The sequence below is a fragment of the Lontra canadensis genome, unplaced genomic scaffold (genome assembly GCF_010015895.1).
Source record: "Lontra canadensis isolate GAN:19392208 unplaced genomic scaffold, GSC_riverotter_1.0 scaffold2, whole genome shotgun sequence".
NCBI classification, from domain to species: domain Eukaryota; kingdom Metazoa; phylum Chordata; class Mammalia; order Carnivora; family Mustelidae; genus Lontra; species Lontra canadensis.
The window spans coordinates 33,549,026-33,573,685 of NW_022630996.1; the positions used below are offsets into that span (position 1 = coordinate 33,549,026).

The 24,660-nt window shown below is 45.1% G+C and overlaps 1 protein-coding gene across 11 annotated transcripts in view; it reads left to right on the top strand.

Annotated features, from left to right (window-relative positions):
* ELMO1 (engulfment and cell motility 1) overlaps positions 1–24,660 on the top strand; it is a 521,237-nt gene that overhangs the window by 470,059 nt on the left and 26,518 nt on the right. For all 11 annotated transcript variants that reach the window (XM_032871418.1, XM_032871458.1, XM_032871410.1 and 8 more), the window contains 2 exons: positions 11,388–11,551; positions 19,208–19,320. In XM_032871418.1, the coding sequence (XP_032727309.1) occupies positions 11,388–11,551; positions 19,208–19,320 (277 nt within the window). The remainder of the gene's footprint in view (positions 1–11,387; positions 11,552–19,207; positions 19,321–24,660) is intronic.

The window sequence follows — 24,660 nt, forward strand, 5'->3', positions numbered from 1 at the left end:
GATGTGTAATTAGGTAATCCCACCATCCGTGGAGGTTGAGACATACCGGGGTCGATCAACACAAGAGCAGACATAATTACCATTCATTCCTTTCCATCACACCCTACCAAGAATAAGCAAAGAAGAGGCAGTGAGTCGTCCCAGATTTGTTGGTAAACAACCCATAATGTTTGAAGGGATATCTGTGGTCGCCATGTATCCAGGAACAAAGACGATCTGGAATCGCTCATCATTTAGCAGTGTGTATTTGGTCTTATGATTATGTAACTTAAAAAAGGAAAGTCCTCTGAGGCTCAGTTCTCCAGAGAAATTCCTCCTCTGCTTTTGGAGACCTCCCAGGAGAGTCATTCCACCACTACTCTTACTCACGGCAGCCACAGCTGCAAGAGAACCAAGCCTCAGGAGTGACCACAGTTTGGGAGACTTTCCCATTGGGAAGGTCATTCTTTGTAACTTTCAGAAGACTTCCAAAAGCTTTTGCTTTCAGCATCCATGCTTGACAAAGCATGGCTGACTTTGGTGACCGAGCATCAAAAAAACAACAGTAGCATAGTTATTTAAAAAATCTTAGCTATAATATAAATAAATAAATAAATAAATAAATAAATAAATAAATAAAATCTCATTAAAAAAAAAATCTTGGCTATTTCTCCCAACCCTATGGGAAAAGAGTTTCTCAACTTTTGTAAGTAAACCAGCCCCATTGGTTTCTGCCTCTTTCTTCACACGTAGTCACATGTTTTGACTGACTGACTTGACATGTTGTTTATTCAAAGCTGTGGATTAAATGTCACTCACTGATGTGATTTGCTCAGACTTTGCTTGCCTGAGGCCGACTCCATCAGACACTGGTGAAAATAGCTTCCTGTTGTCAACCAGGGTCCTCAATTAGCTGACCAGCCAATCTGCCCTGATGACTGTATTAATTTGGCTCCCTGTTTGCAGTGGAGAAAGGAAGTTTGGTCACACTGCTGTTTGCCTCTTAATTGCGGTCCGTTCAAGGGCAGGCTGCAAAGAGAAGGTCGTGATCCCAAACTTTACGTTGGTTTCTCTCTTTTGAGCTGACTTCCTACAGCCGCTGAAGAGAGTGAGAAGTGTGTTGCTTCCATGTCCGTTGCTCTTCAAGAGACCCTGCACTAATTGATTTTAAGATGAATTGCTGGTTGAAAGGTTTATTTTTTTCCTGGCCCACAGAGATGCCTTCAGTCTTCAGTTAGATGCCTTCTGTGAGGAATAGGACAGCTGTCAGTGCCTTGCGTCTCAGTCTTTGGAATGTGAACGCACCCGGTTAACACCTGCCCAGGACGGTGGGGTCAGGCATTATCTAGTGAGCTATTTGGGGGATGAACACCAAGGCCCTCAAAGCTGTCAGTTTGGATGATGAGCAGATTCTCAGGAAGCTTGGAGCTGCCTGAGCATCTCTCTGTCTCCTGCCGCCCAATTTCTGTTTATTAGCAGCTAAAACTGGAGGAAGTTCTCAGGCAAGGGAGCAGTGCTGAGCGGGTAGCTCCCTTTCTAACGGCTCCAGGGCCATCCGCTGTGCTCTCAGGGTACGTTTGAAAACTCACCTCTCATACTGGCTAATGCTAGTGCTCCCTCAGGTTCTCCAGGCCCATGGAGACACTTCCGGCCACAGGTTGCCTACTCGGGTTGGCACACAGGCTGCTGCCCTGCTTCGGGGAACACAGATGCTAATTGCTACCCAGGGAACTGTGGGCACATTGGGAAGATGGTGGACGCCCTTGTTAAAGGGGGTCCCTAAATAGGGCTTGAGCCTGGCAGGCAGATGCCCACACCACAGTGGCTTTGGCCGGAGTAGTCTGTCTTCCCGAATAAAGGTGGCTTCTCAGAACATGCCCAGAGCCATCATGGTCCCCTGACCCTCTCTCTGACTGTCCCAGGTGAAAACACTCATCCTGCCCACACCATAGCTAGTATCTGAAGACCAAGCCTTGGAGGAACCACTGGCAACAACATGCTGAGCTCTTGGTTCTTCCTCTGTAAGTTGCACTGGGCAGTTCAACGAAGGAAAGGAGGCTATCCCTTCTCTCTTTTCCCTGGAAGGCCAGTGGTCATTGATTCTATCTTATGCCGTCTCATTTAGACCAGTAGACCTCAAGCCTTCCTGCACATTAGCATCCCAGTGGGGCTTTGTGAAACTTGCCCAGTGTCCGGAGCTCATTCCAGACCGAATGAATCAGAATCTCTAAGGAGGGGTGAGGCCAGGCCAAGGGATGCTTTCCATTTTACTGTAGACTGAGGGTTGAGAAATATTGATTTTTTTTAAAGCTATTTGTTTCTTTTAATCACTTGATGAGTCCGTCGGTCATAAGTTATATAGATTTTTTTTAAAGATTTCATTTATTTAATTGACACATACACACACACATACAGACACGGAGAGAGGTCAAGCAGGGAGAGTAGCAGGCAGAGGGAGAGGAAGAAGCACATTCCCGCTGAACAGGGAGCTCAAGGTGGGGCTTGATCTCAGGACCCCAGGATCCTGACCTGAGCCGAAGACAGAGGCTTAACTGACTGAGCCACTCAGGCGTCCCTAAATAGGTATTTTCTCAGTAACTACTATGTGATTGGATTGTACAGACTGTGGATGTGTGATAGTCAACAAAGGACACACCGTTTGTGATGTTATAGTACAATCCCGTCATGGGAGACTGGGTGACCAACACTGACTTTGGGGGGAAGGCAGCAGGTCAGGGAAGGATTATGTTGACTTGAGGAATGAGCAGGTATTAGGAGGCTTTAAGTCACAGGTGGAAGGAAGAGCACAAATGAAGGCACAGGGATGAAGTTCAAGGCACCTAAAGGCTCTCAGTGTGGCTAGATCATGGGGTGTGTGGGTTGAAGCCAAGGGGCAGGCGTCTCCTGGAGCAGGAGTTGGAAGGCAACCACAGGTGCCCATGTGGGGCACTGGTCTTCATCCACACGCAGTGCTAAACCATCAGAGGTTGCAAGCAGGCAAATGATGTGATCAGACTTGCATTTTGGAAACAATCCAGCTTCTGTGAGCCCGTGCTAGAGTTAAAGTCAGAGACTTGTAGGTAAAGCAGGACAGGTAAGGATGGGTAAGGGAGGGGCCAGTGAGAATGAGGCAAAGTAGACAAAAGGAACAGCTATTCAAGAAGGGAGTCGATATCACAACGTTCCCTAACGGTATAATCCTCAGAGCAAAATTCCCAACTTCCAGGCCCAAGTGGTTCCATTATTTTGATCTTTGCTGCATAGTTTTCCATACTCACCAAAGACATCACACAACTCAGAGTTACATTTCGCTTACAAGTGCAGATATATGGCCCCTCAAAGAACAGGCCTCGACCGTCCACAGTCTGCATTCCAGGCCCTTTCTGAAGAGGAGTCAAACCAGCAGAAAGTTTGGGTCTGCAGTGAACTATTCTTTTTCTCAGTGCTCGGGGAACATATTCTGGCCTTTGATGGGATACACAGCAAGCCTTGCTTGTGCTGGGTTCAGAAATACCACCTTAGAGAAGAAAAATTACAGTGACCTCGCTGCCCACATCACACACAGCACTGGCCTTCAGCTCTGAATTTGGTCATCATCACCCCCTCAGACAGATACCGTAGGAGTTCAGAGCTCAGAGAGCTGTTAGGGACCCCTGAGGAAGGAGAGGCAAGGGGGGAGAAGTTAAATGATTTGCTGATTCTTATTATGATCGCCTACCAAGATCAGGTTGTGTCTATTGTGAAATGCAAAGGAGCTTTTCTGCATTTATTAATGAACAAAATGTTTCAAATTCTTCTGGTATGATGGAGGACACATGATGAAATCTCAAGGGGCTGGGGGTTACCCACCAGCGGGGCTGATCCTCTGTGATTTAGAACAGTTTCTGTCCACTTCCATTAAGCCTGACCCCACAGGGCCCCTCACCAGGGGACTGCACTGGCCAAACCCCGGCAGATGAGGCAGAAGGAAAAACAAGGACAGGCCAAAATATCTTCAAGGCCCTGAAACCATTTGGGGGGGACAGTTGAGAACCCTGTTTTTAAAAGAACAAAAACTTTACAATATCAGAATCCATTCCTGTTCAGTGCAACTTCAGTATAATCTTGAACTGCCCTACCCATGTTAGAAACCCGCAGTGTCATCATGAGGCAGTTTGCGTGCGGCAAGGAGGAATTTTTCCTTTGGATAAGCTGTCTTTAGGACTGGAATTCACAGGAAACCTTATACTGATGGGTATCATGTTTGGACTTGTCCTAATCCTGACTGAAGATGATCACCTCCACTTTATAGATATGGAAACAGGTTCAGAGAAACTGAGTGATTCACCTGGCTCAGCGGGTCAGGGAGCCAGACTTTGAAATGAGCACTGCCTAACTCTAAAGCCCGGTGGTTTCCCTTTATACCAGGGTTTGCCAAATTCCTGCCACCAGCCAAATCTTGCTCACCACCTGTTTTTCTTTTTATTATTGTTATTTATTTGACAGATCACAAGTAGGCAGAGCAGCAGACAGACAGAGAGAGAGAGAGAGAGGGAGGAGGAGGAAGCAGGCTCCCCGCTGAGCAGAGAGCCCGATGTGGAGCTCGATCCCAAGACCCTGGGATCATGACCTGAGCCGAAGGCAGAGGCTTTAACCCACTGAGCCACCCAGGCGTCCCACCTGTTTTTTGTAATCAGGTCTTACTGGAACAGAGCCACACTTGTTCATTTGCTTCTGGTCTGCAGTCACTCTCACAACGCCTGGGCAGAGCTAAGTATTTGCCACAGACATGATCCGGCCCTTAACAGAAACCTCTGCTCTATGCCCACACCGCCCCAGAATAAATACAGGAAAATTAAATGCTACTCCTCGGGGCCAGAAAGCATTTTTATTTCTTCCTCTCCCCTTCATTTAATACACTTGACACTGTTCAGCAAAAACTCTCATTCTCATGGACTAACCTAGGCAGCCCTCTCCCCAGCCGTGGCAGAAGTACAAAGGAAAAACATTTTTAGTTTCCAGAAGGTGTCCTAATTTTGAAGACCTCAAGGGGGCTGGGGCAATCAACAGTCTGCATCTAGGTCAATACGTGTCGCTGTGAACTTCTAATACTCTTTCGGAGCAAGGCCACTTCTCCCCACATCCCGAGCTCAGAGAGTAGCCCTTCAGAGTGACCCCTGGCCTCTGGGAAGTTATCCTGTCTGTAGATGAGCACCTAGACCCCTCTCCAGGCAGAATCCTTCTCATTTTTTGGCCCTTATGAGTCTTCAGTCATTTTGTCTTGTGTAAGGAACATTCTTAGGAAGAAAAATGGTCCAGTGCTAAAGCCCAGCAATGAAAATTCTCCCACACGACTCATTTTTAAAGACTGTGTTGACATCTGTCTTCTCCGTGACAACCTTTTCTCTTCATTATAGAGATAAATCCATTTAATGGATTGCCACTGATAGGGTAGATTGTACATTTTTGTAAGTGCTGACTGCCGCCACCCCCACTTAGTGGCAATGCCCAGTAGCCGTTTCTCCAGAAAACTTTCACTCAGCCACAGACCAGCCTTTTCCAGCTCAGCCTGGGAAAGGAAGCCCAAAATGACCTCTCAAACCCTAAGACAGCATTTCAAAGCCACAGACTTTAATTTTTAGGCTTTGTAAAAGTGCGCTTTGAAAACCATGTTAACAGTCTTCTAATTCTGTTAAGGATGTATTCGTCTAATTCTACAGATGAGAGGTGGGAGCCTAAGAATCTTTGGCGTTGAGCGTATCTATCATTATTACAGTCTGGAGGGTACTGTGTTAAGTACTAGGGACCACAATACAAATAAGAAACAGTACCGGTGCTCAAAGCATTTACAGTCTGGATGGGGAAAGGTACACCAGTAATTGGCTTAACTGCTTTACTGTGCTATGACAAGAATCACTACAGATACCGCACTGAAGGCAGAGAAGTGGTGCTGGACGTTTGCCGAGACCAGTGCTTCTCACGTTTGTGTGAGTGCTGGAATCACCCGGAGGGGCTGTTGAAACACTGATAGTAGGTTTCTGATTCAGTAGGTCTCGGGTGAATCTGGAAGTTGCATTTCTAGCAAGTTCTCCGGTGATACAAATGTGGTCTGGGAACACTGTCAAGGATATTTCTTTTATCAGATTAACCTCAGACATAAGTCATTTCATCCTCAGACGGCAAGGGAACATGACATCACAGTTGTTGTGTTTCTAGTATGTTCCATTCAGTGTATCGGTACTTTACAAGTAATAATCTTGTTTGTATTTCACAACAATTCTATGAACTCTGAACTATTACTTCTTCTTTATAGCGACCAAACCAAGGCTTGGGAACAGAGACTCATGTTTGCTACATATACACAGGATACCATAAAGGGTGTAAGGATTTATCTAATGAGCAAGACCTTGATGAATTCTAAATGATTAGTCCTTCTGCTTTACAGATGCTAAAACTGAGTCTTGGGGGGACTGAATATCTTGAAGAAGGTCACAGCCTAGCTCTACACTTGTGTTGAGCCCCAAAGGCTGAGCCGCCATCCTCCAACCAAGAGCATCCACTGGCCGAAAGCTGCTAACATGGGCTCTAAAAGCTTATTTTGTCAAATGCCTGAGTCAAGCACTCTCTCCCTCCAGCCTTTGTTCTTGCTGTTTCTGGTCCCTCTGCCTGGACTCCCTTCACTTCTTCACCTCAGTAACTCCTAGCCGTCCTCCAGGTCCCAGCACTTTGGTCTCGGCTTTGCAGACTTCTCTGACATCCCTCCTTATTACCCCAGTTGAGCCAGGGTAATGACTCCTTTGTAAAGTCTTCCTTTCCCCAGACCCCTCTGTGAGCACAACCTCTCCAGTTTTTGTATGTGTCCCAAAATAGTGTACTGTACCAGATTCCATCACACACCCCAAAATCCCCTGGTGAGTGACTTATCACTGATTGCAAAAAAAAAAAAAAAAAAAAAATCCAATTTTTTTCATCTTAACCAGCTGAACCACCCACTCTCTGGCCCAGCCTAACTTTCAGCCTTACCTAGAAGCACCACCTCTGTTTTCCAAGTAAATGAAATCACCATACACTCCTCCCCACCTAGGGCTGGGCTCTCCTCTCTCCCAGCCTTGGCTCATGCTGTTTCTTCCAAGAATGGCTCCTTCTCTACCTCTCATTGTGTCCACATCTGGCCTCTCCTCAAGCCCCATCCAAAGTCTGGGGCTGTGCCATGAGCCTGTCAGCACTTGAGCGAAGGTAAGTATTTAGGGAATAAATGTCTCGACCTCGCTCTGCTGTGACATCATTCCCCCCACCCCCCTTGGAGGAGGCATATATGTAATGTCTTATCCACTTTCCCAGACTAGGATGCAAGGCTTCAAATATCTCACTTACAGTGCCTTGCACGTTGTAGATGCTTGAAAAACAGTTGATGAGAACAGATGAATAATGCTGCATGAAGACTGTGGGTATGAAGGCGGTATCAGATTAGTGATTAGATTAGAAGTACCTGGAAGCTCAGGAGATCTTGGAATAAAACACAGGAGCCCATCTCAGTGAGCAACAGGGAAACCAGGAGCACATTTAGACTACCAGCCCGCTTGATTCTTGTTGGGGGTCCCTAGAACTTATACCTTTAACCCAGTCTTCCAAGGATCTGAAAGGTTTTCTCCATTTGAGGTACATGTATATTTTGGGACTCCCACTTCTTTTGTAACATGTGACATTGTAACAGAGAGCATGTGCTAGAAAAATTCCAAAAACACACCACAGGCACAGTTTTGACCTTGACGAAATAATCGGTCAATACCGGTAAGTGAATGTGGGTTCTGAGAGCGTGTTTTGTCTGATGTTCATGACAGAACATATTCATATTCTGTAAATAAGAAGTTTTAAGTCCATTGATTTGTTGATGCCTCTGAAACACCATCTATGGGCTTTCCAAACCATGAGAAAAGGTCTGATATTTTCCAAAGAAGACAGAGTAAGCATGGTGGTTGTGAGTGTCTTGATTTAAATCATGCACATAGAGCATTAATAGAGACTTTACACTATTAATTTTAGCCTTTTTAAAAGCTACTTTGCTAAGAAATAGAGAAATATTTGATTTATAACTTTTTTGTCTCTGAAAAAAAAAATAACAAAATCAGTGACCTTTTTTTTCACTGGGCTCATTTTCCTTGGCACATGGAGTTACCATAGAACTTCTTGGGGCCCCAGCAAAATTGTGAAGTAAATCAGGCAAAGCCAGTCTTTCCCTCCACCAACCTCAATTCTGAACTGTATCTCAACCATTTGCATCCTTTACCCTGGGGCCAAGTGCCCCTTTGGCCTCTTCTTTTTTATCCTATCAACTTACTCTTATGAAATGGTCTATATTCACTTCTAAACCGAAGCATAAGTGGTTGTTGGAAATTTAAAAGATTGTCCCACTTATGGATTCTTACTTCTAGCAAAAGATGAAAGTCTTAAGCTAGAAGAATTGAAACCTTTAACAGTGGATTTTAAGCATAAAATATAAGTAGGAGCTGAAGAATTTCCCATATCACCGTAAGAGATTATCATCATTTCCATGCAAAGGTACAACCATGAGCATTAAATGAAGATGCTGTTTTAAAGTTTTTTCTTATTGAAGTCACTTCATTGTTTCTATCCAGCTTCCTTTTCTTACTTTTCCCCAATCTGGGCAACCTCCACCCCATAAGTTGATACTCCTCTTTGACTTCATTGTATGTATTTGTTGAGATCTTAAGTTGCAAGTGACAGGAATTCCATTCAATTGGGGAAATAAAGGTTCATGTAACAAACCACCAAACATCAAGATTGAATTGATATTATGGTTGAGTATAATTTAACTATTATTAACTCTCTCTCACTCTCTCTCTCTCTCTCTCTCTCACACACACACACACACACACACACACACACACACATCTTTCTTCTATCTAATTTGAATGGAACCAATCTCATCATCTTCCACTCTTCTACATGTTACGAGATAGTATTATGGTTGTCAGTTTTAGGGGAAAGAACATGCTTCAGTTCTGCTTCAAGTCAAGTCAGAAGTCTGGAGAAGGATGCTGATTGGTCAGCTCACGTCATATGCCCACTTACTAGTGTAATCATTGTGTCCAATCCTCTGTGTTCTGGTAACTGTCATCCCTGTGACAGCCACTTAAGAAACACTTAAGTGTTTCTCCCCTTAAAGTGGGGGCATCCCCTGGCCCTCTTTCCTTATCTATGAAATGAGGAAATTGGAGATGTCTCTGAAACTTTCCCAGCTGTAACCTGATTCCATTTTGAAATTGCTTCTTCATTTTTGGTATTCTAATCACTCTCTTGGTCTTTCTTACATGTCCTACCTCCCACATGAAGGTCAAGTAGCACTGGGAGATGATAATTATCTCCTTGACCCAACTCTGAGTTTCTCTAAATGGGAAGGGGGTAGCTCCTGTGCTGCCTCCTCATGAAACAGCCAAGTGTTATATAGTTCAGCCTTGACCAAATTTAACCACCATTTATACCACATGATAGAAGATGGTCACAATTTCAAAATTTGTCAAGCATCCCAAATTTAGCATTAAACTTGTGTGAAAAAAGGAAGCAGATCATGTGGAAGGTCAACTGGAAATTTTCCCTGATGCCATTATGCTGGGGGCAGGAAACGACGCTTATGTAACTGGTCCCAATTCAGAGGCAGCCCAGGCTCAACGGGGTTAATGAGGGCTCCTGTGCAGGTTATTCATCTCATCCCACAGCACTGAATACTCATTCTCCTTGCAAAACCCTTACGATGTCTTCTCTGAAATGCCTTCCCACCTGCCACGAAAGGCCACCAGTCCGTCTTCTCTATCACGTCCACTCTTCTGTTGTCATGATCATTGCTTATGTCCCATGTCTGGCTCTCTTATTAGACCACCAGTTTACAGAAGGCAAGGGCCATACCTTATTCACCCTTGAATTCCTAGTGCTTCACCCAGTATAGACACATTGTAAGCACTCAGTGATGTTTGTTGTATTGACTTCACAGCTAATGCTCCTCAAGCAACTCTTTATTAATTGCTTCTATGAGTACTATCTGGCTTATGGCAAGCTGGCAGCCAGCGCAGTTAGACTGAAGGACCCGGGTCTTCGAAACTCCCATGAATCAGAGGACAAGAGGACAGTTGCCTTTCTGTCTTCACACAGTAACCACCCCTGCACAGAGCAAGCAGGGCACACACATCCTTGATTAAAGTAGATCTATCATGGGGGGTACTCAGTGTCATAGAACTCAGCTAGAGATGTGTGACCTTGGGTCAGTCCTCAATCTTAAATCTCAGCCTCTTTATCTCTAAAAGTGACCCCAAGTGGCATGGGGTCATGATTGACCATGGCATCACGGTGGCATGATTGACCATGGAGCCATGCTCGAATCCCAGCGCATTCACCTACCAACCAGCCATAACATCCTGAACTAGTTACTTGACATTTCAAGGCCTCTGTTTCTTCATATGTAAAAAGAATGATGACCACATCTAACTCCTAGATTTGAGTGGATTAAGAGAGGGAACAGACATAAAGCTTCCACCATAGTATCAGGCCCACCGTACATACCTCTCTCAGTGGTAACAATTATTATTCTCCTCTGCAGTGGAAGATTAAAAAAAAAAAAAAAAAGGCAGGAAGATTACTACCCGTCCCTTGGATGCCTCTGTGTGTTTTCTGGTCTTTTCCTGCTTTATAAATTCTGATGAAGACGAATCCACATTAATAGAGGCAATGTTAATTGCCTCCTTATGGGGTGGACCTGTCCTTAGGCAACACATTACCATATTCTTTTTTTCTTGAAGCTTCCAATGGGATATGTCTGTTCTATTTAAAAGGCCTCCTTTTTAGTGCCTGGCCCAAGAAGGCAACAGCACGTGCACAGTTTCTGATCCCTTGTGTATGTGAACACTCAGGCCTTCACTACACGGGGAGAGCGTTCTCCGAGGCGTGAGTGTGGGTATCATTTCACGTTTGTTTGAGCCAGTAACAACCAGACCTCCACAGTTAATTGTGTCTCAGTGATCTTCTTCGGGAAAAAATGGCGGTGACGCAGACTCCTAGCTGTTGCTTGGACTTCTTTCGCTTTTGAAGTTTGCATTATTTGTAGCGTCAGTTTTGGCAGTAGTCCCATAATATGTTGAGCCAATGGAGCACTCCCCTAGCCAGGCCTGCCCCCCAACTCCAGTTCCAAGTTCATCAGTCCATCTCCTTCCTTGTGGTTCTAGGAGCACAAGAGAGAGTGAAGGTGTACATTGCGGTTGTTTACTCTTTGGAAAAGCACTCTCAAGGCTTGGGCAGAGAGCGCAGGGGAAGGGATTCGGGGGTAAGGAACAGAGAGACAGGGAGCCGTTCACTCTAGATCTTTCCAAATGGGCAAGGGCAACCCCCCAGGAAAGTTATGGTCTTCCTTTCATCTACAGGTAATGCAGGTGGTGAAGGAGCAGGTTATGAGAGCTCTTACAACCAAGCCTAGCTCCCTGGACCAGTTCAAGTGCAAACTGCAGAACCTGAGTTACACTGAGATCCTGAAAATCCGCCAGTCTGAGAGGATGAACCAGGAAGATTTCCAGTCTCGCCCGATTTTGTAAGTAACCCCTGAGCTCTATCTCCTCAGAGGCTCTGACCCACCATCTCTGGTCTGAAGGCCGATCACACACAGTGCAGTGGGCTGTGTTGTGAGCTCATTTACAGAAGGCCAACAAAAGACACTCCGGAAGACCTCAGTTCAGTTCATGAAGTCTCAGCAGCTCCCTGAGGAAGTCGGCATAGAGGCAGCTGAGGGGATGGCGGGGACAGGTCCCAGCAGCAGGACCTAAGCCAGGAAGTGGCCTGGTTTTGGAGGAGTGCCCTGAGAACTTGTAGCTGAAAAGTGGGGGGGACTTTCCTAACACTTGGGATTAATTTTTGCCCAGAAAGGTATTTCTTGGTGCCTGCCTTTGAGTGGCAAGATGTTCTGCCCAGCCAGAGCAAGGCCCGCTGGTCATTCAGACACATTCAAGTAGTGAGTGGAAGGAAGAGAGATGGAGCGGAAGAGAGAGATTCACTTGTCCCTGCCCCATCTATAGGCTTTACGTCACCCCAGAGCACCTTGCATCGCCCCCGTCACTATCAGCCTGCAGGCCCGAGGTTGAGAGCACCAGGTCCCCTTATAGGACTTTGCAGTAGGTGTCACTTGCGACAGTCATCATTTCACCTGTCTCCATCTTTAGGATGTTCTGAACCTCCAACACGAAGACTGTATGGTTTGCTCCGTCTTTTCTTAGAACTATCCTATTTATCTTCCCTTGTCCTTTTCTAAGGGCTAGGTCAGTTCTGGTACCCTTATCATTGATAGGGAAGGAAACAGGCACAGAGGTGAAGGTAAGGAGCGTGTGTGACAGGCATTCTCATTCCTCCCACAGAAGACTGCACATGGCTGTGAACTTCCGTACAAAGCCGACGTACAACACAGCTGTCCTCACGACACGAACTCCCTCTCTGTTTCAGATTCTTTTCTTTCTGCCCCTCCTTCTGTCCTTTACTCTTATATGCTGACATTTCGAATGGTTGGCAATTTGCAAAGCAGCCCCTCCTGCTGTTTCATGCCCTCCCATGCGTGCGAAGAAGGTAGGTCTTATTCCCATTCAAGAAGCAGGAAAAGTCCAGAGATGGGAGGCACCAGGACGTGAACTCCAGCCCACGGATCCCTCAGCTCACGCTTTGTCCAGCCCAGCAGAGCTCCTCTGTGAAGTGCAAGAGTAAGCTGAAGTTTAAAGAAGTTCACAGGTCTGCAGCTCCCTGCTGCGTGCCTGCTCCCGGGCCCTGGCAAGCACCGTCAGTGGCAGCGGAGTGCAAGCACAGACTTGAGTGGGGTGAAGCTGGGCAGCTGGGGGCAGACAGGCTCCCTGGGCATCCTTGGCTCCCACCATGGTGAGACCTCAATCGGACTTGCACTGATGGCCAGCCAGCTCTACAGCAGGCACTGCCAGGCCTTGGTCCTCAGCCGGGAGGTACAGCTAGGAATACCTAAGAGAAAGCCCTTCCAATAGATGCTTGACTCCTCAGAGATGCAGTTTCTTTCCTGCAGAGAGGAACAGCGGTGCCTCGTCCCATCACGGGGTGTATAGCCCCAAGATGCTGGCTTTCCAGAGGCTTGTTTCAGCAGATGGGCAAACACACAGAGGCTTCATTATGCTTTTGACAGCAGTTCTTAAAACCTAAAGGGAGACTTGAGGAACCACTTCAGTCAAGGCTGATGGATCCCAAATTAATGTTTGACCATGACTTTATTCTAAGTAAGAATGTTAACTGCACGTGAAGTGTGAACACTCTGCTTCTGTTTTGGCTTCATATCTTTATTTCCTAAGGCTCTTCCCATGACGTTCCGACGTTCTCCCTTGATTATAAGAAGCTCTTACGTTTGCACTTATGACGGGAAGAGAAGCAGTGCAAATATAAAGGAGATCTTCTCTAGGTCCCTGCGTTGTCACTCGGCCAGGGGCCCAAAAAGCAGCACGGCTCACTGGAGGCCTTGCCGTAGTTGCAATAAAAGCTTGTCAGAAACTATAGCATTTAAAGGGGAGGCCATGAGCCAACCTGATCATTATCCCAGCCTCCGAAATGGGCAGGTGGGAGCCAGCCTCCAGCTGCTTGTCCAGTGATGTTTTGTCTGTTAGAGTGACCTGCTGGAGATGAACTCTTGGTGGGATTGGATGAAGCCTAAAGGCTGCCTACACAGCTCACAGGACAGACCCATGTCAGCAGAGAGAAGGGGATAGCCCACATATGACGGTTTGCATTCGTTCACTCATTATTTAATAAATACGTCTGGAGCGACTCCTGCCTCCCAGGCCCTGTGCTGCGGACAGACAGACAGCCAGGGACACTTGACTGCCCCACCCCCCAACTGTTCTAGGTTGTAAAATTGGGGGAGGAGAGTTAGCCCAGACTGGGCTAGGGTGGAGGAGACACAGGTGGGGGTTGTCATGAGAGCACATGGGACACACTTCTTTCCCAGGCTCGGGAGTTAGTATATTCGAGATTAAGGTCATCCAGTTAAATATCTAGTTCAAGTTAGCAGACTGGGACAATGACTTGGCTGGGGCTTGACTGCTAGTGTGGAGCCCTGCTGCCTATGCCCTCACCTGCCTCTTGACCCCCGTAGCGCTCTCTCCACGGCCCGGCTCCCTCTGTGTCTGCCGCACACAGCTCGGTGGCCAACTTAAGTCCCCCAGAGATCCTTTGAGACACATGGTTCGTTACTATAAACCGTTTATGTTTCCTGAGGAGAAAAATGCACACTCTGTGTGAGCAAATATTTGGGGAGACCATTCAGTGGGTTGAAGAAGCTGTGTTGTATTTCTTAGCTCTTGACTGAGTATTTCCGAGAGGAGATATTTGTTACTTGCCACTTAGCATGACTTTGCAGGGGAGATAAGTCCCGCCACACAATTAATCTGAGTTAATGGATATAAGAAGCTTGAATAGTCCAAAAACAGGTCATTTAACACTACACTGTGGAGGGAAAGGAGAGATGCAAGGGTAAACACCAAGGAAGCATAATAGCAAAAGGTAGAAAATCCACACCCAGGGAGCTACTAATCCATCTGGGATCCGACTCCAAGGCCACTACTTAGAAATGCGGCTCTTTAGACAAGTCACATAACCCATTCGAAGCCTGTTTTTCTAAGGTCTAAGAAAGAAGGTGATTAAAGTGTCCACATCATTGTGCAGTTAGGAAGATTCAGTGATGTAATGCCTGAAAAGCACTTAGCATATATGCTGGCACATAATATCCACTCAGAGAAATGGTCCCTCTTATTATTAGCTGATAACCGGAATGGGACATGTTGTCACACTGTTGATGTGTCAATGGTAAAACTCACCCTATAAATGTATTTTTATATGCCTTGCCTTATCTCAGAAGGTACAGTAGAAGTATAGTGAGAAAGAAAAAGTGAAAACGAGGCCAGAAATCAGGCTAATGCCTACCCTGCTTATCCGCCTCCTCACTAAAGATTGGCCCAAGCTTTGCATAGGGCCTTCTCTTAGCAAGTGCCAGCAGGATGATCTGGTCAGTTACAGTTTTCATTGTTCAGTGCACTTGACCAATACTTATCGAATGCCTTCCACATATACCAGGTACTGTTTTGTGTGTTGGTGATGCAGCAGTGAAGAGGACAGACGCAATTCTCACCCTGCAGTGATTTCATTTTAGTGGGAGACACAGACAATAAACATAGTAAATAAGATTATAGCATGTTAAAAGATATAATGACAATGGAAATATAAAGCAGGATAAGGGAGATAGAGAGCTGGCAGTCCTAAGTAATGCGGTCAGAGTAGATCCCTCTAGTTGGGATGGTAACATTTGAGTTAAGATGTTTAAGGGACTAAGGGAGCAGGCTATTTGTATATTTAAGAGAAGAGTAGTCCAGCAGAGAGAAACACCAGTGCAAAGGCCCTGAGCTAGGAGTAGGTCTGGGTGCTCAATGTGGTGAGAGAAGACTAAGCAAGGAGGAGAGCAATAGGAAGTTAGTCCAGAAAAGTGGCTTGGAGTCGATAATGGAGGGCCTTGATGCGGAGCCAATGGAGGGTTTTGAGCAGAGTATTGATGTGCTCTGACTTAGGTTTCTAAATGATCTCTCTTGCTACTGTACTGGGAATATTCTCCAGGGAGGCAAGTTTGGAAGCAGGGAGATCAGTAAGGAAGTTATTTCAATAACTCAGTCGAGATGATTTGAAGTGATTGAAGTCCCTACTATAGATGGATTTTGAAAATAAGAAACAATGGTATTTCCTGATTGATTAGATAAGAGAAAGAGAGGAGTCAAGGAGGAGTTCACGATATTGTTGGAGCTGAACAACCAAAGGTGAGAAGGAGGAGAGCAGGTTGGGACAGGGGGTCAGGAGTTCAGCTTTGGACCTGTCAAGTTTGAGGTGTCTGTGAGACACCCACATCTGGCATGTCTCACAGTTGGTTTGATGAATTTGGAGTTCAACTGAAAGGTCCAGGTTAGAAATATAAATTTGGGGAAGCTGTCAGCATAAAGTTGGTATTCAATGTCATGAGTCTATAATATACAGAACAGAAGAAATACAAGGACTGAATTTGGAGGCTCTCCAGTGTCAAGACTGATCAATTTCCATGAAACGACACTGCCTCTCAGCCCCCCAAGTCTTCACAGAACCTCTAGATCAGAGGCGGCAAAGTATAGGTAGCTCTTGGGGCAAATCAAGCTCACTGCCTGTTTCTGTAATTGGACTTTTATTGGAACACAGCCACACTCGTGTGTTTACGTATGTTGACTACTTTCACTCTACTACAGCAGATCTCAGTACTTGCCAAAGACAGCTATGGCCCCCAGAACCCGAAATAGTTACTGTCTGGCCTTTACAGGAAATGTGTGCCGAAGTCTGTTCTTGGCAGACACCGAGTAACCACTCAGGGGGGCAGACCATGGGTCCAGGGAGGCAGCTCACCAGTATAGCGGTGCCTTCTGTCTTCTGTGTGTGGCACTGGCCTCGCTGGCCTTGGACCTGGGATTGACTCCCAGAAACAATGCTGGACCTGGAATTGCTCTTTACACACTCATTTACCCTACCTTCATTAATCTTCCTTCTTTTATATATTTACAAGGCCTTTAGACGGAATTAGAAGAGTATCTGTCAAAACAAAGGCATTGAACCTATGACCTTGACCTCATTGACCCAAGCTGAGAATCTCTTTTCCCAGCTGCAAGCCCATGGTGCATGATGCTGAGGTCCAACCTCAACCACAGACATACCATGTAGGTGTTACATATGTTTTCCTACAATGAGTGAATTTTCTAGCAAGTGGGTCCATTTGCATGGAAAGAAGAGGAAATCACTTAGAAGAAAGAAAGGTTGTCCTCTTTTTCTCATTGCCCGATCATGTTTTGGAGGCCTTCGGGGTTCACAACAAGAAACTCCTACAGCAGCAGATTCACTCACTCTGGTAGTGTGTCCCCAGGAGATGTTTCCATAAGGGAGTGTGCCATGATGGGCACATCTGGGTCTTACACTAAGATGTCATAAATCATTGACTAAAATGACTCGGAAATACTTTCAATTATTTCCTCCTTTTGGTCCTCTTCCCTGCATCTTTATCTCCATTTTCATAATTCACCTCTAGCCTACTAAAACGATTATTTATAGATACATCACAACCTAAGACTCAGTGAAATTCCCAAACCCTTTCTCCAGTGATTTCTCTATTCCTTAGTGCCATCTAATTCTCTTTGCCCCATGGCCCCGGCTTGGAAGTCAGAAGCAGTGATTTATTGTCACGTTTGCCTGCCCTGGCATCTCCCCCACCTTCTTCTCCTATTCAGAGCAGGGTTCATCAAAGCTGTACTATATTAAGTCCATTGTGCCAAAGCTGAACACTGATAATAAATAGTTTTAGTGATCTGGAAGCCCGAGATGAGACCCTGGAGGTCTGCACGGAAGAGCTGTACAAATGTACCAATCTGCATTATTAGGGCTCAGTCTCCATATTGTGCTTTTTGAGTGTTCAGTTGCAACAGTAGCAAATGACAGGAGGTTTGAAACCTTTCAAGTTTAAAATATGTCTTAGCAGAGTACTAGCACACCCCGTTAGATAACCGGATCCTTTGATGCGACTTTTTAATTCTCTTTATCTCACATGTAAATAGAAGCAATTTATATGCAGAAGATCAGGTTCTACGCATAACCCCTATGAGCTGCTTCCCCACCTGTAAAATAGAAATAGCAATACCCGTTTATTAATGACACAAATATGTCTTCCCAAAACTTGGGGGTTTTGACGGCAAGCAGGAAGGGGATGTTAACTGAGCTCAAATCAAATAGTACCTCTACCCGACAAAGCAAGCACTTCCCCAGCGTGAGTGACTTCCCCACCCAGGAGCCGACCACCCTGTGAAGACAGGCTGTCTGCAGTGCAGAGCAGGTCCAGAGTTGACGTGGAAGCTGACAGACATGCAAGACTTGACTACAGTGAAGTGTGGGTATATGGAGAGTTGGCCTGAGGGAGAGAGAGAATACTAGCCAAGCAAATTCAGTAATAACCTTGCATTCCTGCCCAGGGCTTACAGAGCTCTTGCACTCACACCGTCTCCTCTGGGAGTCACAGCAGTTACCCAGAAAATATTCTTATTCCCATGTACAGATGGGGAAACTTGGACTTAGATGAGCTACATGAAATGCATGTCATGGGCAGAGTCTAGATTGAAACCCTAGACTTCCAAGTTCTAGATCTATGCTTTCATCAATAACACTACTGAGGGTTCTCCCTGTCCAGCATCACCTAGAACAACTCTAGCTTTCCTAGACCCAAAGGCTAGGGCACTACATAAAATTTCACATGATAGCAACAACTGTGCTCTTGGCCTGCGTTTCTCAGTGGGTTAAGCATCTGACTCTTGATTGCACCTCAGGTCATGATCTCAGGGTCATGAGATGGAGATCCGCTTTGGGCTTGTGCTCAGCCAGGAGCTGGCTTGTCCCTCACCCAGCTCCTCTCCCTGCTTGCTCGCTCTCTCTCAATCAAATAAATAAATAAATAAATAAATAAATAAAATCTTCTTAGAAAAAAAGAGATTCAAAAAACATTGTGCTCTATCCTGATATCTTTAAGGCATAATGCATCTAACACAAAATTATATTGTATTAGCCTGACTCAGGATGCAAATAATCCCTAATCTATTCCATCATCATCCCAGTCTCAGTGGGCTAAAATCAGGGATGGTGTGTTGTTCCCATTTGTAAGTGATACAGTGGAAACCAAAATGTGGTCCTGTGGTTTGCTGTGGAATTAGTAATTATGCGGCTGTCCAGTAGTGCTCTTTGGTCAGATCACAACTGGATTCTGGGAGTTTACCTGCTGTAGGGGGGAAGTGTGACCAAAGATTTATTGTCTTAGCAAAGCCAAGTGCATTTCTGCATGGGTTCATATCTGTGGCTTTGTGAAACAAGGGAAGAAATTTCTCGGGAGACTTCGGTGTGGAAAAACGTCACTGAAGCAGCTGGTGCTTTGGTGGATGTTCTGTAAATGTCAGAGAATCTATAGTGTTGTTTTAACAGATAACCCCATCCACTAACGCTTGATAAATAATTCTCTAAAACACCACTTTGGGAGGTATTGGGATGGTTGGGGAAAGATGCAGCTTGCACTTCTCTGCCCCAACTGCCCACGAGGCTCTTTTAGCCAGGTGCTGTTCTCAAGGCATGCTGTGTAATGCGTGTTTGTCCTTCCCAGGGAGCTAAAGGAGAAGATTCAACCAGAGATCTTGGAGCTGATCAAACAGCAACGCCTGAACCGCCTCGTGGAAGGGACCTGCTTCAGGAAACTCAACTGCCGGCGGAGGCAAGGTAGTGTGTCTGGGACCACTCTTCCCCCGGCTAGGGGAACCAGTGGTGCACTCCCTGGGGAATCACAGGCCATGGGTGCTGGTTTAAGGATAGGCCTTTCAGCACTGGACTCAGAATGGGAATAAGTAAGTTCTGACTCCCAGTAAGTTCTGACTGCCTATGAGTACCCAGGGGAAAATCAAAGAATTACCAGAAGACCTATGGAACTGAAAAGCCACCTGAGCTGTTCAGTGCCACAAATCTGCTGGTAGGTGTTCAACAACAGTCAACATGTATCAAGAGCTTACCGTGTACTAGACTCTCATTTTATTTATTTTAATGCATTTCCTCCTCCTGGTAACCCTGTGATTATACCCACTTCACAGATAAGGAAACTGACACCCTGAGGAGTTTAGTAAGTTGCCCAAGTAAGTTGTGGAAGAGCAAGGATTCATACTCCGGCTACTCTATGGCCCTGACTTTCATTTTATTTTTACTTTATTTAAAATTTTTTTCTACGGTCCTTACTTCTACAGTTGGATTTGATCTTGGAACGTCCAGCATGGATGGTCCTAATGCTCAAATCCCCATACTGATTCGCTTCTAGGTGAAAATTACTTTTTCTGGAGATATAAATAACATTGGATCCAGGTGGGATAGAATCGATTTTCATAATCTTGCAAGAAGAACTTCTGAATTGTCTCAGGGAATTTTAGTCCCGCAATATCATGTCAAAATGGGAGCCGATGGACTAGTTCCAGTAGGCAGGAGACACACCCAGCTGTTTCTCAGTCAGGGAAGTAAAGTCCTTTGATTGCTTTCTTCTGTTGACAGGCTGATTGCAAAGTCTCAGGATTCATACTGTCCTCTAAACAAACAGAAAATAAAACCAAAAAATAGGGTCTGAGGAGAGGTGACGAGATTGAGGGATAACCAGGATCAAGCGGAAGCGATAGCAAGTCTACCAAGAAAAACATATGGCCCAGGAGAAACTCCAGCAGATATTTTTGAAAACCAGTGGACGCTGTCCTCAGACGCAGAGCTCAACCACTAATGACAAACATAATTTCGTATTTATGCCGAGCCCATCCCCCTGGCCATTTACTTTAATAGCTTTGTGCTGAATGTTGAGTAAATTCAAATGATTTCAAGTATTACGGTTAAAAATCATATTAAGGAACTTCCAAAGGCAGAACTTCCTTGAGAAATGAAAAGTGTAGGTTGTTCCCAGAGGATGGCAATCTATGGCACTGAACTTCAAAAGGGGCCTCAGGGGAGAGGACAATGGGCAGAATAATAATAATAAGAGCTGAGTTCCAGCTGGGACTGAGAAAGGCTTGTGCTGGGAGAGCAGTGGAAGGAGGAGTTTCTTCCCTTCTCACCTCATTCCTTGCATGGGACATCGTGATCAGGGCGAATGCTTTTCCAGAAGATAGTATGGCATGGTGGTAAGGACAAGAGCCCTGGGGCCACATGAAATAGGTGCACTCCTGCCTCTCCCCCTGACCAGTTGTGTGACTGTGGGCAGTCTCCCCAGCAGAAATGGGATAATAATACCTGTGACCTAAAGTCAGTGTAAGGAGGGAAACTGATCACGAACGTAGCTCTCAGAAAGCTCCAACAAAGTGTAGCGGCTACTCTTCTAAGAGACTGTGTAGGAAAAGAGCAATGAGCTAGGAGTGAATGGACTTGGCTCTAGGCTTCACAACTCTAAGTGACCAACTGAATGCCTTTAGGCAGACACATGACCTCTCAGGGTTACAATTTCCCATCTAATAAGTGAGAGAATTGGACTAGATGATCTCTTAGCTCAGTTAGCCAGATAGTCGATTCTGTGCTTGATCTCTTCATTGCCTTTGGAAAAATCAATAGTCAGGACATACTGCTCCTGTAAGATGATTTATCAAGATTTTATTTACTTGGCATTGGGCAAAGGACATGGAAGTGGGAAGAGGAGGGGGGAGATAGCACATGGATACCTACCATCCAACATCTCCACTGATGTCCAGCTAGAATCCTCCAGAACGTAATTCGAAGAACTCAACTTAACATTCCAGTCTATTTTACCACAAGTCTTCCCTTTCTAGTCTGACATGGATAAGATTCTACTAGAATAATTCTGTTTCCAGATATAATAATGACAGTCTTTTGGCTAAAGAAGTATTAGCCCATAATTTGCAAATTTTTCCCATTTTTTAAAAAGGAATTACCTAATGAACAAAAAACTATTAGCACCTAGATTATAAATTTATTAGTTAAGCTCCCTAGGGAGCCTGGCCATCTGTGTTTAATACAAAATCATCCTTTGAGTGCAGAAAGGAAAGCCTTTTGGTGTTGTGCAAGTGGATTTAAAATCTGGTGACTAGATCTGTGTGCATAAAAGTAGGGATTCAAAGCCAACTGTGATGAAATTGGTTTCCTATCACCCCATCGAAACATTCCACTTAGATTTACACAGATTAAGGAGGACATGATGTAAAATCATTTTTTAGAAAAGATTTTATTTATTTATTTGAGAGAGACAGTGAATGAGAGCATGAGCAGGGGAAAGGGCAGAGGGAGAAGCAGGCTCCCCCGCTGAGCAGGGAGCCCAACACAGGGCTCCATCCCAGGACCCTGAGATCATGACCTGAGCCGAAGGCAGACACTGAACTGACTGAGCTGCACAGATGCCCTCATAAAATCATTTTAATCCCTTCAAAAGAGGTGCACTTCTTGCTGGGTATTTACCCTAAAGATACAAACGTAGTGATCCGAAGGGGCACGTGCACCCGAATGTTTATAGCAGCAATGTCTACAATAGCCAAACTATGGAAAGAACCTAGATGTCCATCAACAGACGAATGGATCAAGAAGATGTGGTATATATACACAATGGAATACTATGCAGCCATCAAAAGAAATGAAATCTTGCCATTTGCGACAACATGGATGGAACTAGAGGGTATCATGCTTAGCAAAATAAGTCAATCGGAGAAAGACGACTATCATATGATCTCCTTGATATGAGGGAGAGGAGATGCAACATGGGGGGTTAAGGGGGTAGGAGAAGAGTAAATGAACAAGATGGGATTGGGAGGGAGACAAACCATAAGTGACTCTTAATCTCACAAAACAAACTGAGGGTTGCTGGGGGGAGGGGGGTTGGGAGAGGGGGGGTGGGGTTATGGACATTGGGGAGGGTATGTGCTATGGTGAGTGCTGTGAAGTGTGTAAACCTGGCGATTCACAGACCTGTACCCCTGGGGATAAAAATATATGTTTCTAAAAAATAAAAAAAAAATTTAAAAAAAGAGGTGCATTTCCACAGGAGCTCTCAGAAGGGAACAGCCACGCGCCCTCCCAGGGTAGAGAGCAAGTACACTGTGAAGGAGTGGCTGCCACCCTCCGTTTAAACTTGCTCAACAGTGAGTCACATACAGAAGAGCCGATTTAAGTATTAGCTGTATGGGGGATGAGCGGAAAGAGATTTCCATGCCCCAGAACCAGAAAGCGGGGAGCAGACAGTCTTTTGCCATACCACCTTTAGCTAGAAGACCTGAGTTCATACCGACCCGTCATTCTGCCCACCTCCCGCGCAGCTCTGCTACTTGGTTAGACTGATGTGGACATTCGCAAATCTGGGTCTCTAAGAATTCTGGCCACATTAAAACTTGGAGGCAGTAAGTCACGTGAGACACCTCCAATGACATTCAAGCTCCCTCTTCCCCGCTCGCTAGCTCTCTGGCCATTGGCCGCCTACTAGATCTCTCTATGTTCCTATTTCCTCATCTGTCAAATGATGTCCATTGTATGTAAGGGTTAAACAAAATCCTGCATTTATGGCACTCAGTACAGTGCTTTTGCACATTGTCGAACATAACTTAGTAATATTTAGCATGAATTTTAGCTTGTAGATCCTCAGAGTATAGGTTTTTAAATGCAGGTGGGAGAGTGGCAAAGGAGGTTACATACCAACCTCACTCCATTCTGTTCCAAGCACAGAGTACCTGAGGCTTCTGCCCAGACTCCCTCACAGTGGCATAGAGTGCTTCGCTTCTGGGTCCCCTGGGCTTCTGCAGGACTGAATTCAGATGAAATTCCAGAAGTGGACTATGGTAGGGCCATTATTTCCATCGTGAGAATCTGCGAGATCAGAAACTGCTCCCTATTTTCCTTATATCTCAGAGATTACAGACTTTCAGAATGCTTCGTGTTGAACAGTCTTGATAAGAGCCCAGGGTAACACACTGGAGAGTCGTTACTAGAAATGATAGCATGAAACTTTTGCTTCTCATTGAAAACATTGTCCATTTTCTTGGCTAGCGTCCCTTCTCTAAGCACTAACACGACAAACTTAATTTGGAACTTGGATGTGAGCAAAGCCTATGCCCCGAGCACCTGGCTTACTTCCTTCCTGCTGCCAGGGGTGATCTACCTTACCTTGGTCTCTCCGTGCACTCAGAAAACCTAGAGCCGAGGGTATATTCAGGCAAAGTAACCAGATGGACCCTTGTTAAGAACAGGCTGTTTCTTCCTCTATCCTTGATTGAAATTTTCATTTAATATTTAATTAAACCTTATCATAGCTCATTTTGGAGGGCACGTGTTGCATGGAGCCCTGGATGTGGTGCATAAACAATGAATTCTGGAACACTGAGAAGAAATTTTTTAAAATAAATAAATTAATAAAAAAATTAAATATATTTAATTTTTTAAATCCACACATATTTTCAGAGGAAGAAAATCCAGTTGATTTTCAGGGACAGCACACTTTCCAGTACCTCAAAATAAGATATTCTATATACATTTTACTCAGATAATAATTAATGTTACTTAACAAAAGAAGAATAGGGATCCCTAAGGTTCTTACAGCTTGGCCGAGGACGCTTAGTTCATGTGTGAGGGCCTGGTGGGGAGCCCAGGTCTGTATGATTCCAAAGCAACAGTTAGGCTAAACTATCTTTAAAAGGATTTGGGACTCTAGACTCATCTTCTGTTGTGAAAGGAAGCAGCAGATTGCAGGGAGCCAGAATTCGGAATCAGAATACCATCTCTCGTTCTAAAGATTATCCAGTGAAATGAGGAAAATTTGGAAGGCAGAATGGCCTCTGTCTCTGTCTATACTCCTTGTCTTTCTTTACTGGACCAACAGAGCAATCTGGTATCTCATCATCTCAGAGAAGACATTTCCCCTTAAAAACATTGCTGGGTCTCTCATGTTTTATGACTTGGAAAGCTTCAAGCCTAGGCAGGAAAAAGACCCTAGATACGCTAAAGATATTGCACATTTTAGGTTAACCTAGGAAAGCTCCAAAATCCGAATGCAAGTGCCCTAAGATTTTACTTTAGTAAAGGTCCCCTGCTTCCCAAACACAAGAC